The 14,424-nt window shown below is 58.8% G+C and overlaps 4 protein-coding genes across 4 annotated transcripts; 2 read left to right on the top strand and 2 right to left on the bottom strand.

The window, feature by feature from the left end:
- Positions 1-182: 182 nt before the first annotated feature.
- On the bottom strand, positions 183-2,814 carry FA10DRAFT_267810 (hypothetical protein). The gene has a single exon (XM_025522064.1). The coding sequence runs from the start codon at positions 2,511-2,513 to the stop codon at positions 327-329; it is 2,187 nt and encodes a 728-aa protein (XP_025376435.1). The 5' UTR covers positions 2,514-2,814; the 3' UTR covers positions 183-326.
- A 524-nt stretch (positions 2,815-3,338) lies between these two features.
- On the bottom strand, positions 3,339-4,191 carry FA10DRAFT_138862 (hypothetical protein). The gene has a single exon (XM_025518024.1). The coding sequence runs from the start codon at positions 3,966-3,968 to the stop codon at positions 3,495-3,497; it is 474 nt and encodes a 157-aa protein (XP_025376434.1). The 5' UTR covers positions 3,969-4,191; the 3' UTR covers positions 3,339-3,494.
- FA10DRAFT_287125 (hypothetical protein) lies at positions 4,186-9,239 on the top strand (the record flags this gene model as incomplete). Its single annotated transcript, XM_025524122.1, has 3 exons — positions 4,186-4,950; positions 5,023-5,121; positions 5,193-9,239. 3 exons carry the CDS (start codon positions 4,186-4,188, stop codon positions 9,237-9,239), a joined length of 4,911 nt encoding a protein of 1,636 aa, XP_025376433.1.
- A 651-nt stretch (positions 9,240-9,890) lies between these two features.
- Positions 9,891-14,041, top strand: FA10DRAFT_253319 (putative ENA2-plasma membrane P-type ATPase; the record flags this gene model as incomplete). The annotated part of the gene is made up of 4 exons (XM_025519685.1): positions 9,891-10,748; positions 10,812-12,535; positions 12,593-13,368; positions 13,434-14,041. The coding sequence occupies exons 1-4, from the start codon at positions 10,380-10,382 to the stop codon at positions 14,039-14,041; spliced, it is 3,477 nt and encodes a 1,158-aa protein (XP_025376432.1). The 5' UTR covers positions 9,891-10,379.
- Between the last annotated feature and the right edge of the window lie 383 nt (positions 14,042-14,424).

The raw sequence follows: 14,424 nt of genomic DNA, 5'->3' as shown, positions 1-14,424 counted from the left end.
TGACAGGGACCGCGAGCGAGAAGAGAGCCCCTGAGAAAAGTTTGGCTGCAGAGGAGAATAACAGTTTGAGGCCACAGACTTGTCTCTCTCTCTCTATCTCTCAACCTTCCCCATCCCCATCGGGCACGTCGACTGATAAGAGAGGCTCGCTGCTACCCTAGAATACGTAGTAGCAACCATGCCTTCGGAATAGAATATTCATTGTAATGGATAGATTAACACGACTGACGCATTCATGCAGTGCCTGACCGGATGGCGATGAGAAGGTCTATACTAGTGGTACATGGCCGTTTGGGCAAAAGTACAGGAACTGAGGGGTGCTGACTTCAGCGGAGCATGGCTTCGACGTCAACGTCGCTGTCGTTGGCGCCGTCCTCAGCATCGACAAGGAGAGCAGCGGCGGCATCGTCGAATCGGGCTCGCTCCCTCGTCGCCGTTGCATCCATGCCGAGGTCTGCGCCTGGTCGCTTGGTGCCGGCGATGGGTCCGGGATGGTTGAGGTACACTCCCGAGTCATTCTTTCGATCGAAACCGCTGCCATCTTCTGTCACTGCTTCGAGCTGGTTGCCGTCGAGCACGACGGTAGTCTCGACGACCTTGGTGGCGGCCTGCTGCTTTGCCCGTGCCGCCTCGACCCTCTTGCTCTTGCGCTTTGCGGGCAGCTCGGCCCACGCCTCGATGCGGCACGTGGGGCACGTCACCCACTTGCCCACCGTCTCCCGTGCCTTGTTGTCGTCACTGACAAGACCGATGGCCGCTGCTGCCTCTCCCCCATCCAAGGCAGCCGGCCTGTCTTTCCTGGCCTCTGAGCCGCTCTCCTCCTTTCCCTCTTGGGCCTCCTCCTCCTCTTTTTTCTGCTCTTCTCCCTCTTGGTCATTATCTTTGTCATTGTCATTGACGTCCTCGTTGTCTTCGTCGTCATCATCATCATCGTCATCGTCAGCTGCTTCGGTGCCAATGGCTTGCTCGAGGCGCATCGAGGTGCAAAGGCAGTCGAGGTGGAGTTTGTGTCGGCATGGAAGCAAGCTGACCAGCTCCAGATCGACGGGGCCACTGCTGCAGCAGCTGCTGCTGCTACTGCCGCCACCGCCACCGCCGCCACCGCCGACGAGGGCTGTCTCTTCGCCCGGATATCTGGGCAGGCAGGCCGGAGAGTCGCATCGCCAGCCCCTTGTTCGTTCGCGCAACCTGACCTCCTCGCGCAGGCTCCGTGACTTGGACTCGTACTCGGCTTTCTTAAGCTCCTCGTCGGCCCGCCTCTGGCCTTGAGGCCGCCTCGAGTCGGTGGCACTGGCCTGCTGCGAGTCTGCGGCGCTGCTGTCGACCTTTTCACGGTCCAGCGGCGCGCGGCACAGGGGGCATGTCCACTGCGACGGCGCATTGTTGGCCAGCCACTCGAGCAGGCAGCGGTGGTGCAGTGTGTGGTGCCCCGCGCAGGGCACGGCGACAACCTCCTGGTCCTTGCTGGCCTGGCCACCGATCCACTCGGGCACGTCGTCCTGGTCGTACTCATCCAGGCAGATGGGGCAGCCCAGGTGGTCGGCCGTGTCCTGGGAGCCAATGTCGCCCATGCCGAGCCGGGCCATGCGGCTCCGCAGCTCGGCGTCGGCCCGCTCGAGCGACGAGACGAACCGGGCCGCTCGCTCGGGGTCCGGCCGCTCAGGCTCCCGAGCGGGGACAAAATTGAAGTCGATGACGACGTGGAACGGCGGCCCGGCCATGAACTCGGGCATCGTCCGTGGGCCAGTCGCCGAGGGCGGCATTGCTCCCGGCGGCATGGGCTGTCCACCGTCGGGCAGGGCGACAATCGGCCACGCCGTGTTCGTCTGGTTGTCAAAAAGGAAGCTGAACGGCAATGGAGAGCTGCCCAGCGGCACAAAGATGGGCGCCGTGGGTACGTGGAAGCCGTTGAACTGCGAATTGCCACGCTGAGGGCTGTTTGCTGGCAGTGGCTCTTGTTGTCGTGGCTGCTGCTGCTGCTGCTGCTGCTGCTGCTGCTGCTGTTGTGGCACTGGCAGCGGGCCGGGAACAAAAGCGAGAGTGGCTGGGCGACCGTTCTGATTGAGAAACGGCATCTGAAACAAGAGCGTCGGCGCCGAACGGCTGTCGTCACCACCAGTCGACGGCGCTGGCTCATCCGACCGTCCTGTCGGTGGCGCTGGGGCACTCGGTACGCTTTGACCACCCTCTCCCGTCGGCCCAGACGGGCCACTCGGAGCCGGTGTCACCGATGAGGTGGCTGGCTGTGGGCGATGGGCTTGCTGCTGCTGCTCCCCCGCCACGGCGCTCCTGAAGCTGTTCATGAACGCCTCCACGATCGAACCGAACCCGGAAGCCATCGGTGCTGCGGCACTTTGACCAGGTCCAGCTGAGCCTTGCTGCTGGTGATCTGCGTGCGCGGTACCTGAGTCATCGGAGCTGTTTGGCGCACCCGCCGCCGCTGCTGCTGCTGCTGCTGTTTGCTCGCGTGACGAGTCCGGAGATAGGGGCGGTTGCTCGTCTCCCCCGTCCATGCTTCTTCGATCCAGTCCCTGCCAATCGATATGAAGGAGGGACCTGTTGGATGGATGGCTATATTTTTTCGCGGTGTGCTCTGTCACTGGGGACTTGTTGAAGTGCGGGGTATGGTGGAGATGTGATAGCCGGTGAGGAGCACTGCGAGGCGATGCTGCCTAATTCTAATCGCCGGAGCGAGCAGCTCCGAGAGACGTCTCTAGAACAGTGCAAATATGCCGGGACTCGGAAGACTGAGCTCTGGGACGTGGAGGGCGCGCGCCTGGGCCCAACTTTCAACCTGCAAGATGGGGCGCGCCCGCACGACAGCACGTCCGTACAGACGAGGGCGGGGAAGGCTGGCTCTTCAAGCCCAGATGCTTGGGATAGTCGAGCGCAATAATGACGCTTTGAAAATGCGCTGAGAAACTACGCCACGAAGATGGCCCTTTGAGTAACTTCATCCTGGCAGCTGAGTCTCGCATCTGACACCAAGGGATTCTCAGCATTCGTTCGGCGCTCTCGTTCGGCGCTCCTCTGTGGCACGATTCCTCGTCTTCTAATTTGCTGCCATGGACGGGGACTGGTTCCGACAGGCTACGTACTCTTTCTTCATATTTCATGACGAGGAAGCTGCTCCGTGTCTCAGCCAAATGCGCCTTCGTATGGGTCTCCACCCTCATGAACATAATACCACTCTCACAAAGACGGTTGGACAAGACTGCTGTTTGCTCTGAATGCAGGCACAATCACCGAGCGAGTCGGAGTGGGACTCAGACTGGGACATGTAGGCCAAGGAGACTTTTCAGCGCCGGTCGACGGCCAAAGGCTTGCGCCGTCCAGGCCCGAAACAATGAGAAGAAAAAAAGCCACCGCTGGGCCTTGGGGCCGTTTGCTGCAGCCAGAGCATTAATTCCCACGTGGCATTAGGGTCCTTCTTTAGATTGAGATGGACGGAATTAGTAAGTAGAATACAGATTTGCCATTAGTCAAAGGCACTTTTAGACCCGTCGTACCGATCGGCCTGGACAGGCTCGCTGCTCATCGTCGTCGACACAATTTCTCTCTTTCTCACGATTGGTGGTGGTTCTTCTGCGCTTCTCAGTTCCCCCTTCCCGCTCTCCCCCTTTCCTCCCCCTTTTCACCCTCTTGTTCCTCCTTTCTCTTCCGCTCTTCGGCGTCTCTGTTCGTTCCACCGTTCTGTGCCCCGCTCGCGTCGTTTTCAACCTCTCCTCTTTGGCTCTCACGCGTACGCCCACGACCGCGCGACGGAACAGATATTTGAACGCCGCCATCTGCTGCGATTCCCCGCCTCGAGACCGCTCCTGATCCACTCTTGCTGACGTCAGAGCTGGACGCAAGCAAGTCGGAGCTCGCGGAAAGGCCCGCATAGACCCCTCTCGGTCCCCATCCTGCGGCTTGCCACTACTCTGGCCCCCATTCTTTCCTGCGGCTATCTGGTCATCACCGTTCATGGTCCGACAAACGCAGTCGTGAGAAAGAGAAGCATCGCACGAGCACTGCCTCCGAGTTTCACCCGACGACTTCGGAGCGCGCACGGAGCCTGCGCTTGATCAGAAAGCGCATCGAACTCCCGCCTCGTGCCTCTGCTCTCTCTCTCTCTCTCTCTCTCTCTCTCTCTTTCTTGTCTTCTCGCTCCCTCGCGCGTGCTTCACCGCCAGCCCCACGACGATGTCTTCCCCACCACCACAGCATGCCTTTCCTGGCTCGCCAACAGATGAAGTCCGATCGCCCGGGTCGACGACGAGCACACAGCAGGTCCAGACGCCGTTCATCTACCCCATCAAGTCTGCCGTGTCGGTGAAACCATCGACGTCTGACACGCCCCCGACGCCATCCCGATCCTCACAGGTTCCTGGTCCTTCGAGTGTGGCCGGGTCGGAGCAGAACGAGAATCAAGATGCGGAAAGCAACACGTTCCAGCTCCGCAATCCCACCCAAGGTCGTTTCCATCGCACCCCGTCGTCGTCGCTCAGAGGTAAGGGCAACCCGGACGAGTATCCCGGCCAACGAGGTGGTGCCGGTTCCCTCAAGCAAGCCGATGAGGAGAACGAGAGTGTCGAGTCCCTCGAAAGCGGCAGTGGATCCCTGGCGGCCGACGACTCTGTCAGCGAAGGTGCCAATGTGGCGCCGCCCGATGCTTCTCCCGGCGACTTTCCCTACGATGAGATGCGAAAGATGAGATTAGAGGGCGCACAAGAGCCGAGACCTTCGCCGCCATCGAGGCAGGATGCATCGATGCATCAGACAGTTGGCCGTGGCGGCGGTGGCGACGGCCGGGCTCGCATGTCGACGGCCAGAACAGAGAGCGTTGCCGTGTCCGAGAGCCAGCGTCTCGAGAGCATGATGCAGCCCAGATTCCGTCACATCGAGACTGAGCAGGGGCACATGGTCGTCACGGGCAGAGATGGCGAAATCTCTCGTTGCGAAGATGAGGTGAGTTTTTGAGTTCAGTGGTCGGCTACACTCAAAACGTCGTGCTCATCACTCGACGATCCTGTCTGTAAGCCCATCCACATCCCGGGTGCCGTGCAATCCTTTGGGTGCATGATAGTGATGCGAGAATCGGACGATGAAGGCTCGCTGGAAGTCCGACAATGCTCAGAGGTGAGTGATCAAACTCTTTTGCATCAGTGCCTTTTCGATCAAGTCGCTCACCATTTTTGTGGCTCCTACAGAACACTGGCAAGATCCTTGGCCTGTCACCCACCTATCTCTTCTCTCTAAAGTCCTTTCTGGACTGCCTTGAGGATGATCAGGCTGACATTCTCTGGGACAACATCGAGACACTCGACGAGTCGCAAAAGGAATTGACCGAGTCTGGCCCCAGTGTCTTCCAGGTCAGCGGCTGGAGCCAGGGCGATGCTTCGACACGGAAACGCTGGGACTGCTGGTGCGCTGCTCACCGCGTTGCTACCAAGCGTAGGGACGATGGCGAGGAGAACACACAGCTGAAACCGACAATCGTGCTCGAATTTGAGCTCATTCACGACAAGATCAACCCCCTGGCGCAAAAGTCTCCTCCCCCCTCCCCAGAGGAGTCGATGACCGAGATGGGAGGTAGCAGTTCGACGAGCCGCGGTGGCAGCACCAAGTCTGGTAGCAGCTCTCCGCCGCCCAGTGTTACAACGATTGCTTCAGACGGCACCACCAAGGTCAGCACAGCCGTCAAAATGTCGAGGGCCAAGGGTGGCCTCGAAGGCATGCCCTACATCCCCACGCCCGAACAATTTGTCGAATCGACGCAACCGTCATCGAAGCCCCTCAAGGCATTGGCTCGCCTGAGGCGGCATGGCGGTCAAAAGAGTGGGCGGAGACCAAGACCAGGCCGGGCGAGAAACTCGGAGCAGGACGTCAACGAGGTTCACGAGGAAGGGGCAATGCTCGACATGTTTGGTATTCTCAGCCAGGTCAACGAGCAGTTGACGGCTCAGAGCGAGCTGCAGGGCTTTCTCAAGGTGGCCGTGAGCGTCATTCGAGAAATCACCGGCTTCTCTCGCGTCATGATCTACCAGTTCGACGAGCGATGGAACGGCCAGGTGGTGTGTGAGCTCGTTGACTGGGACGATACCCACGATCTCTACCGAGGTCTGCACTTTCCCGCCACCGATATCCCAAAGCAGGCTCGAGACCTTTACATGATCAACAAGGTTCGTCTCCTCTACGACCGCGATCAGTCCTCGGCGCGAATGGTGTGCAAGGACGTGGACGAACTCAACTCGCCCGTCGACATGACTCATTCCTTTCTCCGTGCCATGAGCCCGATACACGTCAAGTACCTCGCCAACATGGGTGTGCGTGCGTCCATGTCCATCTCCATCACGGCTTTTGACCAGCTCTGGGGCCTCATCGCCCTGCATACATACGGCTCAAAGGGCAAGCGCGTTTCGTTCCCCATGCGGCAACTCTGTCGTCTTATTGGCGAGTCGGTCTCGCGCAACATCGAGCGCTTGAGCTACACGCGCCGACTGTCGGCCAGGAAGCTCATCAACACGCTGCCCACCGACAAGAATCCAAGTGGCTACATCATCTCCAATGCCGAAGATCTCCTCACGCTGTTCGACGCCGACTTTGGCGTCATTGCCATTGGCAACGAGGCAAAGATCCTGGGTCCGCTCAGCGCCAGTCAAGAGGTCCTGGCCGTGACTGAATATCTGCGGATCAAGAAATTCCAGCAGGTCGTCACCTCGCAGGACGTGGCCGCAGACTTTCCCGACATGGTCCTTCCCAATGGCCTGGAGGTCATCGCTGGTCTCCTCCTCATCCCTCTGTCCAATTCGGGCATCGACTTCATCACTTTCCTGAGAAAGGCGCAGACGAGGCACGTCAACTGGGCCGGAAAGCCGTTCAAGGAAGGCCAGGAGGGCACGGCAGCATTGGAACCGAGAAAGTCGTTCAAGATCTGGTCTGAAACAGTCATTGGCACCTGTCGAGCTTGGAAGGACGAGGAGCTGGAGACGGCCTCGGTGCTGTGCTTGGTCTACGGCAAATTTATCAGCGTCTGGCGGCAGCGAGAGCAGGCGATGCAGTACAATCAGCTTAACAAGCTGCTCCTCTCCAACGCCACGCACGAGGTGCGGACGCCGCTCAACCACATCATCAACTACCTCGAGATGGCTCTCGACAGTCAGCTGGACCCTGACACGCGCGAGAACCTGAGCAAGTCGCACATGGCGTCAAAGAGCCTGCTGTTTGTCATCAACGACCTCCTCGACCTGACCAGGCACGAGGAGGGCAACAAGCTCTTCCTACAGGAGCCCTTCGATGTCTCGGGCACGATCCGGGAGGCCGTCGAGATGCACGAGTGGGAAGCCAAACGCAGAAAGATTGAATTTACTCTCGAAACATCGCCCGAGAAGTGCTTTGTCGTCGGCGATGCGGCCAGGGTGCGACAGATTGTCGTCAACACTGTGTCGAACTCAATCAAGTTCACGGAGCAAGGCCACATCCACGTCGAGATGCGACGGAGGACAGAGGAGGAGATGACGGCAGAGCTGCCCGAGGGCTGCGACATGGAGATCGAGCTCGTCGTGTCAGATACGGGCGCGGGCATTGCCAGGGAGAAGCTCGAGGCTCTCTTCCGAGAATTTGAGCAAGTCGAATCGGTCATTGCCGAGCCAAATCAGAAGCGGCTTGACAACGAGTCGCAGGACTCGCGCTCCCCCTCCTCGTCGCCTCCTCCGCCGCCGGCGATGACGACGATGACGACGACGATGGACCTTGAGTCGGGGGGCGCCCACGGAGGTGGCCATCGCAAGGATGCCTCGAGCGGCGAGAGCAGCCTCGGTCTTGGCCTGGCCATCGTCGCACGTGTGGTGCGCAACATGGGCGGGCAGCTGCGGGTCGATTCCACCGTTGGAGAAGGGTCTCGGTTTACATTCTACCTGCCCTTTCGCTCCTCGTCGTCACAGGAAGCTGCTTCGAGATCTGGCAGCGAGAGCAAGATGCGCCGATCCAATTCGTTTGAGAGCGGCGGCAGCGGCAACTCTGGCAGCGTCAAGAGCGAGATCAACTCTCTGGTCGAAGCCATTTCGGCACCGCACCTCGATGATCACAATGCGACGCCCCAGCGGCGCCAATCCGCCGACATGGGACGCGTTTCCTCGGCCAGTGGCGGTGGCGACAGTGCTGGCGACCCGGGCCACCGATCCAGCGGAGGAGCGCTCGAGGCGAGCGGGCCGAGGGGAGTCTCTGTGGCTCCTCCTCGGCCCACTGGTGCACTCAAACGGCACCCCTCAGCGACGGAAGGCACGAGACAGGTAGCCGGATCTGCCGTGCCTTTGCGCTCCGTCAAGGTGGACCCGCATTCACTCGACACCCTCGATCGGTCCCAAGAGGCACTTCAACAACAACAACAACAACAACAGCAGCAGCAGCAGCAAGAACGGCGCGGCATACAGCAATCGCCCCGGCTGCCACAGCATCGGCAAGGGCCACATTCGACAACCATGGTGACGCAGCGAGAAGAAAAGCCGTCGGCAAAGAGGCGAGAGACGCCCCCAGACTTTGTTAGACTCCCTTCAAAGACGAGCTCAAACGAGACGACTACCACTGCTATGCAGAGCCCCGCCATGTCGACGCCCAGCTCTTCCGAGTCGGCCGCTGGCGGCAGCGGTGCGGCACCGACTTCGTCGCGCCGACGAGGACCAATCGTGCGAGGAAAAGTCTCTGGCGCGTCAAAGGGCGACAAGCTGCAGCCGCTTCGGGTCCTCGTGGTCGAGGACGATCCCATCAATCGCATGATTCTCAAGAAGCGCCTCGGCATTGACGGCCACACAGTCCTGCTGGCGGTCAATGGCGAAGAGGGCTTCCGGCAGTTTGAAAAGGATGGGAATGAGATGGACGTCATCCTCATGGACCTTCAAATGCCCATCTGCAACGGCCAGGAGTCCTGCAAGCGCATTCGACAATGCGAGAGTCAGCGGAGCCAGGGGAACCAACTGGCGAACCGACCCGCGGCCCATGTTCTCAACGGTCGCATCCCCATCTTTGCAGTCTCTGCCACGCTCGACTACTCGATGCGACAGGAGATGTGCGACATTGGAATGGATGGGTGGCTGCTCAAACCCATCGATTTCAGCCGGCTCCACTCGCTCCTCAAGGGTATCACCCACCAGGAGCACCGTGAGACGGAACGGTGGAAGCCAGGTCATGTCTGGGAGAAGGGAGGTTGGCTTTCCGACCCTGCCAATCGGCCCATCGCCGGCGGCGGCAACCCTCCTTGACCTTGGTCTCTCTTTGCCGCGTCTCTCCTTCTTTCTTTCTTCCTTCCCTCCTTCTCCTCTTCTTCCAACGACATCTTGACACAGGAAGTAACAATATACACGGGTACCTCTTTGTCCTAGTAGATCTCTAGTCCCCCGCCTTTGTAAAAGTAAGCATCACTAAAGGACCGCCTCAACTTCTCTCTTTGTGTCCGGCAGTTCTCTGTTCCCTTTCAATCTTCTTGTGGAAATGAATTGCTCACTCTCCGGAACATCCATGATGACTAGTGCCCGAGCAATCTCGGCCGTACGGCCATACAGGTACGAAAGCAGGATAGGAACAAGCGCCAAGAAGTCAGGGCCCTCGCTCCTAGCGCCAGCACCCGTATCATACGCCACGGTAAGAAGGAAGAGGAGCTCATCCATGCTCCAAGCCACAAAAATTTCTTGGATCTGGCTTGGCACGAAAACATTTGTGCAACGTTGCGTCATTTGAATACACGCACGTGTTTGATAAATTCAAATTCAAATCCGCGGATGGGTAAAAATCCATATTGAATTAGCTTTCGGACTTGTCAGAGCCGCATCTGGAAGAAGCAGGGCAGACAAGACAGATCGGGTGGGGGAAAGAAAAAGTCACCGGCGTGATGCCGCGTCGTTCGCCATCTCCGTGCCAGTCTCGACGTGGAAAGAAGAAGCCATCATTTACGATTAAATTTTCTTGCGACGAGGATGGGTAAGCAGGAGAGCACAGGGATGGTGTATCTGCCTAAACAGCCACATGCCCCTCCCGCCGGAAGTTTCAAGACATGAATTTGGAAAGTAGTAGTAGTGAGGAGGCGGGAAAAATCGACGATGGGTGGTCGAGTGCCAAGAGGCGAACGCCTCTTGGCGAAGGCATCCAGAGGCTTGGTGACGACGACTGCTTATCGGTACCGTACCGTCCGTTTGCACCCAATTATATAAGAGTCCCAGCTGCCGCCGGGGACCAAAATCTTTCTTCTCTTCCAACACACAACAGGCATCCTCACCACAACACCACCATCTCCTGCCTGGACCTTGAACCACAGGACTGTGAGCGAAGCACGACGGCGTCTTTCTAAGAGAACACGCCAATTCCATGCACCCACACTGGTAACGGCACACACAGCAACGAAAATCATGACGGTCGACATGGAGAACCGGACCGACACCATGGAGACCAAGGTGCCCTCTCCAACCAACGAGAAGCAGCAGCAGTCGAAAGATGACAAGACAGGGAACAATTCATCGGGGCCAGCAGACGCGCCCAATGGTGACCCCGACAAGGCGCCGCAGGGCCCCATCGAGGAGCAAGAGGCTCTCGAGCACGCATACCTCTATCCGATCCAGCCGATCCTCGACGCATTTGGTGTCGACTCGCAAAAGGGACTCAAGGAGTCGCAGGTCAAGGCACAGAGGGAAAAATACGGCCAGAACATGCTCGAGGGTGGCGACGAAATCAGCCTCGTCAAGATTATGATCCACCAGATTGCCAACGCTATGACTCTCGTGAGTAATTTTTTTTCTTTTGTCGGGTGCAGAGCCAAGTCAGGTGCTGAACAGCCATTGCAGGTCCTCATTCTTGCGTTTGCCGTGTCACTGGGGATCAAGTCGTGGATCGAGGGCGGCGTGCTGGCCTTTGTGGTCCTCGTCAACATCTTTGTCGGATTCTTCCAAGAACTGAGTGCCGAAAAGACGACTGCCGCCCTCAAGAATCTGGCTTCGCCCACCGCGCGTGTCATCCGAGGCGGCCACACGTCGACGATCCCCGCTGCCGAAGTCGTTCCGGGCGACATTATCGAGCTCGTCACCGGTGACACCCTCCCCGCCGATATCCGAATCGTCGAGGCAATGAATTTTGAGACCGACGAGGCTCTCCTCACCGGCGAGTCGCTCCCAGTCGCCAAGGACGGCTGCCAGGCCTACGGCAACAACGATGGAAAACCCGTCGACGTCGGTGTGGGAGACCGCCTCAACATGGGCTACTCATCCAGCTCCGTCACAAAAGGCCGAGCGACGGGCATCGTCGTTGGCACAGGCATGAGAACAGAGATTGGGAGGATCGCAGACGCACTCCGAGGCGCTGCTCGTGCCCAAAAGGTCCGCGAGGTCAAGCGAAACGCCCACGGTAAAGCCCTGCCTCATCGTTATGTTCAAGCGGGTGCTCTGACGGTGTGGGACAAGCTCGCGCGCTTCCTCGGCTTGACAAAGGGCACGCCCCTCCAGCGCAAGCTGTCTTCGCTGGCCATCGTCCTCTTCTTCATTGCGGTCTTGTTTGCAATCGTCGTCTTCCTGGCCAACCTCACTGGCAACACGTCGCCCTGGGCCTCGCAGGAGGTGGCCATCTATGCAGTCGCCACTGGTGTCTCGATGATTCCCGCCTCACTCACGGCCGTCCTGACGCTCACAATGGCCAAGGGTGGCAAGGCCATGGTCAAGAGGAACGTCATTGTGCGCAAGCTCGAGTCCCTCGAGGCCATCGGCGGCATCACCGACATTTGCAGCGACAAGACGGGCACCCTCACGCAGGGTAAGATGGTCCTCAGAAAGGCGTGGGTGCCTGCCACGGGCACCTACACCGTCTCGGAGACGAACGAGCCCTTCAATCCCACCGAGGGCGAGGTGACTCGGTCCGAAACGGAGCCTCGCAAGCAGGAGCGGGACGAGAATGGCAAGGAAGTAGTCGTCAACAAAGGCGAAGGAGACGAAGTGGAGACGGTCACGGATGGAAATGCAGGTCCGAGCCGCATCGAGGGCGAGGCAAAGTTTGTCAACTTCATGAACGTCTCGTCGCTGTGCAACCTGGCCAAGGTCTTCAAGGACAAGGAGTCGGACGAGTGGGTGGCACATGGTGACCCAACCGAGTGCGCCATCCAGACGTGGGCCTGCCGCTTCGGGTGGGGCCGCAAGGCGCTCACCAACATGGATGACGGCGAGTCGGACGAAAAGAAGAGAAAGGCACCCTGGAAGCAGATTGCAGAGTATCCCTTTGACAGCAGCGTCAAGCGCATGGCCGTCACGTACCACCACAAGGAGACGGGAAGGGACCTTGCGTTTATGAAGGGCGCCGTCGAGCGCGTCCTCGATGCATGCACCAGGGCGCAGATGCGCGACGACGATGTTGAAATCACCGAGGAGTTCAAGGCTGAGGTCCTCGAGAACATGGAGGCGCTCGCTGCGACCGGACTCCGAGTCTTGGCGCTGGCCATGCGACCGCTCAAGGCCGACGAGGCATCTCAGGGCGCTGACCTGGAGCGCGAACAGGTCGAATCGGGCATGACTTTCCTCGGCTTGGTGTGAGTTGTGGAGCACTTCACTCTTCTGTTCAACCGTGCTGACCCCCATGACAACAGTGGACTCTACGATCCTCCCAGGCCCGAGACTGCTGGCGCCGTACAGGTCTGCAAGCGCGCCGGTATCAAGGTTCACATGCTCACCGGCGACCACCCGGGCACAGCCAAGGCCATCGCCCTCGACGTCGGTATCGTTCCCCGCAACACGAAGAACTACTCGCAGAAGGAGCTCGACGCCCTCGTCATGACCGCATCTCAGTTCGACAAGCTCTCCGAGCACGAGATCGACGAGCTGCCGCAGCTGCCCCTCGTCATTGCGCGGTGCGCTCCGCAGACCAAGGTGCGCATGATCGAGGCTCTTCACCGACGAGGACGCTTCTGCGCAATGACTGGTGACGGTGTCAACGACTCGCCGAGCCTCAAGATGGCTGACGTGGGCGTTGCCATGGGCCAGGCCGGCTCTGACGTGGCAAAGGACGCCTCCGACATCGTCCTGACCGATGACAACTTTGCCTCGATTGGAAACGCAATCGAAGAGGGCAGGCGTATGTCTGACAACATCCGCCGGTTTGTACTGCATCTTCTTGCTCAAAACGTCGCTCAGGCCGCCCTGCTCCTCATCGGTCTCGCCTTCAAGGATGGCTCCGGATTTTCCGTCTTTCCTATTTCGCCCGTCGCCATCATGTGGGTCATCATGATCACATCTGCGCTTCCCGCCATCGGCCTCGGTCTCGAAAAGGCAAATGCCGGCGTCATGAAGCGACCTCCCGACGATCTCTCTCACGGCATTCTTCCTCCTGAGCTGATGCTTGATTGCGCAGTGTACGGCCTCTTGAGTGAGTGATGCTTCATTCGAGCATTCTCCAAGAAATTTTTTCACTAACTTGCTTTATCTTTCCAGTGGCTGCTCTGTGCTTGGCAACGTTCACCATCTCTCTCTACGGCTTCGGCCCATCGTACCTCGGCGACGGCTGCAATGGGTCATACAACGACACATGCGAGCCCGTCTTTCTCGCTCGCGGCGCCACCTGCACCGTCATGGTCTGGTTTTCGCTCCTGCTCGCCTGGGAGGTCCTCGACCTCCGCCGCTCCTTCTTCAACATGCGCTCGGGCCACAAGTGGTATTCGCAGTGGTTCTTCGACGCTTACCAGAACAAGATCCTCTTCTTCTCCGTCCTCTTTGGATTCGCCTCGAGCTTTGTCATCCTCTACGTGCCTGTCATCAACAGTGACGTCTTCCTCCAGAAGGGCATCTCGTGGGAGTGGGCCGTCGTCTTTATTGCGACCATCATCTTTGTCGGCGGCATCGAGCTGTGGAAGTTCGGAAAGCGTGCCTACTTCCGGAAGCAGACAAAGGCACTCGAGAAGCAGCAGCAGAAGGACGGCGACGTGGAGACAAAGGGTGCCATGGACTCGATGTCGCCCACGCCCGATTCGCCAAGGTCCGAGGCTGCCCCTAGACAGCAGCAGCAGGAGAGCGGCAAATTGAGCGAGAAGAGCGCTGCTTAGCTCTTTGGCTCCCCTTCCTTCCATAGAATAATTCAGTCTTGTGTACATGTAGTCAATGGAAATGTCGATTCCTGCCTTTTTCCCAAATAAGAAGCTGAGAGGATGAGTGTCAGCTTTGAGACCACGAGCATCTCGAATAAAGGGAGAATGCTGACGCCAGAGCGATCTGTCGCACGGAAGACAGTCTAACCCCACCGTCAAAGATTGGTCGGAGTCAAGAGGTGCGACTTGTCTTCTTCGCACGTGGGAGATGATGATGCAGAAGCTTTCATTGAATTGGTCAGGCAGAAGAATCGTGGGCCGGGCTGCGAGAGCGACGACGCCTTGGTCGCGAAGATAGTGATCTTGATCTCGACCTGCTCGAAGAAGAGAGAGACCTTGCC

The sequence above is a fragment of the Acaromyces ingoldii genome (assembly GCF_003144295.1).
Source record: "Acaromyces ingoldii strain MCA 4198 unplaced genomic scaffold FA10scaffold_4, whole genome shotgun sequence".
Taxonomy (NCBI): Eukaryota; Fungi; Basidiomycota; class Exobasidiomycetes; order Exobasidiales; family Cryptobasidiaceae; genus Acaromyces; species Acaromyces ingoldii.
Note: the sequence above shows the minus strand (reverse complement) of the source record. Positions and strands in the feature narration are given on the sequence as shown.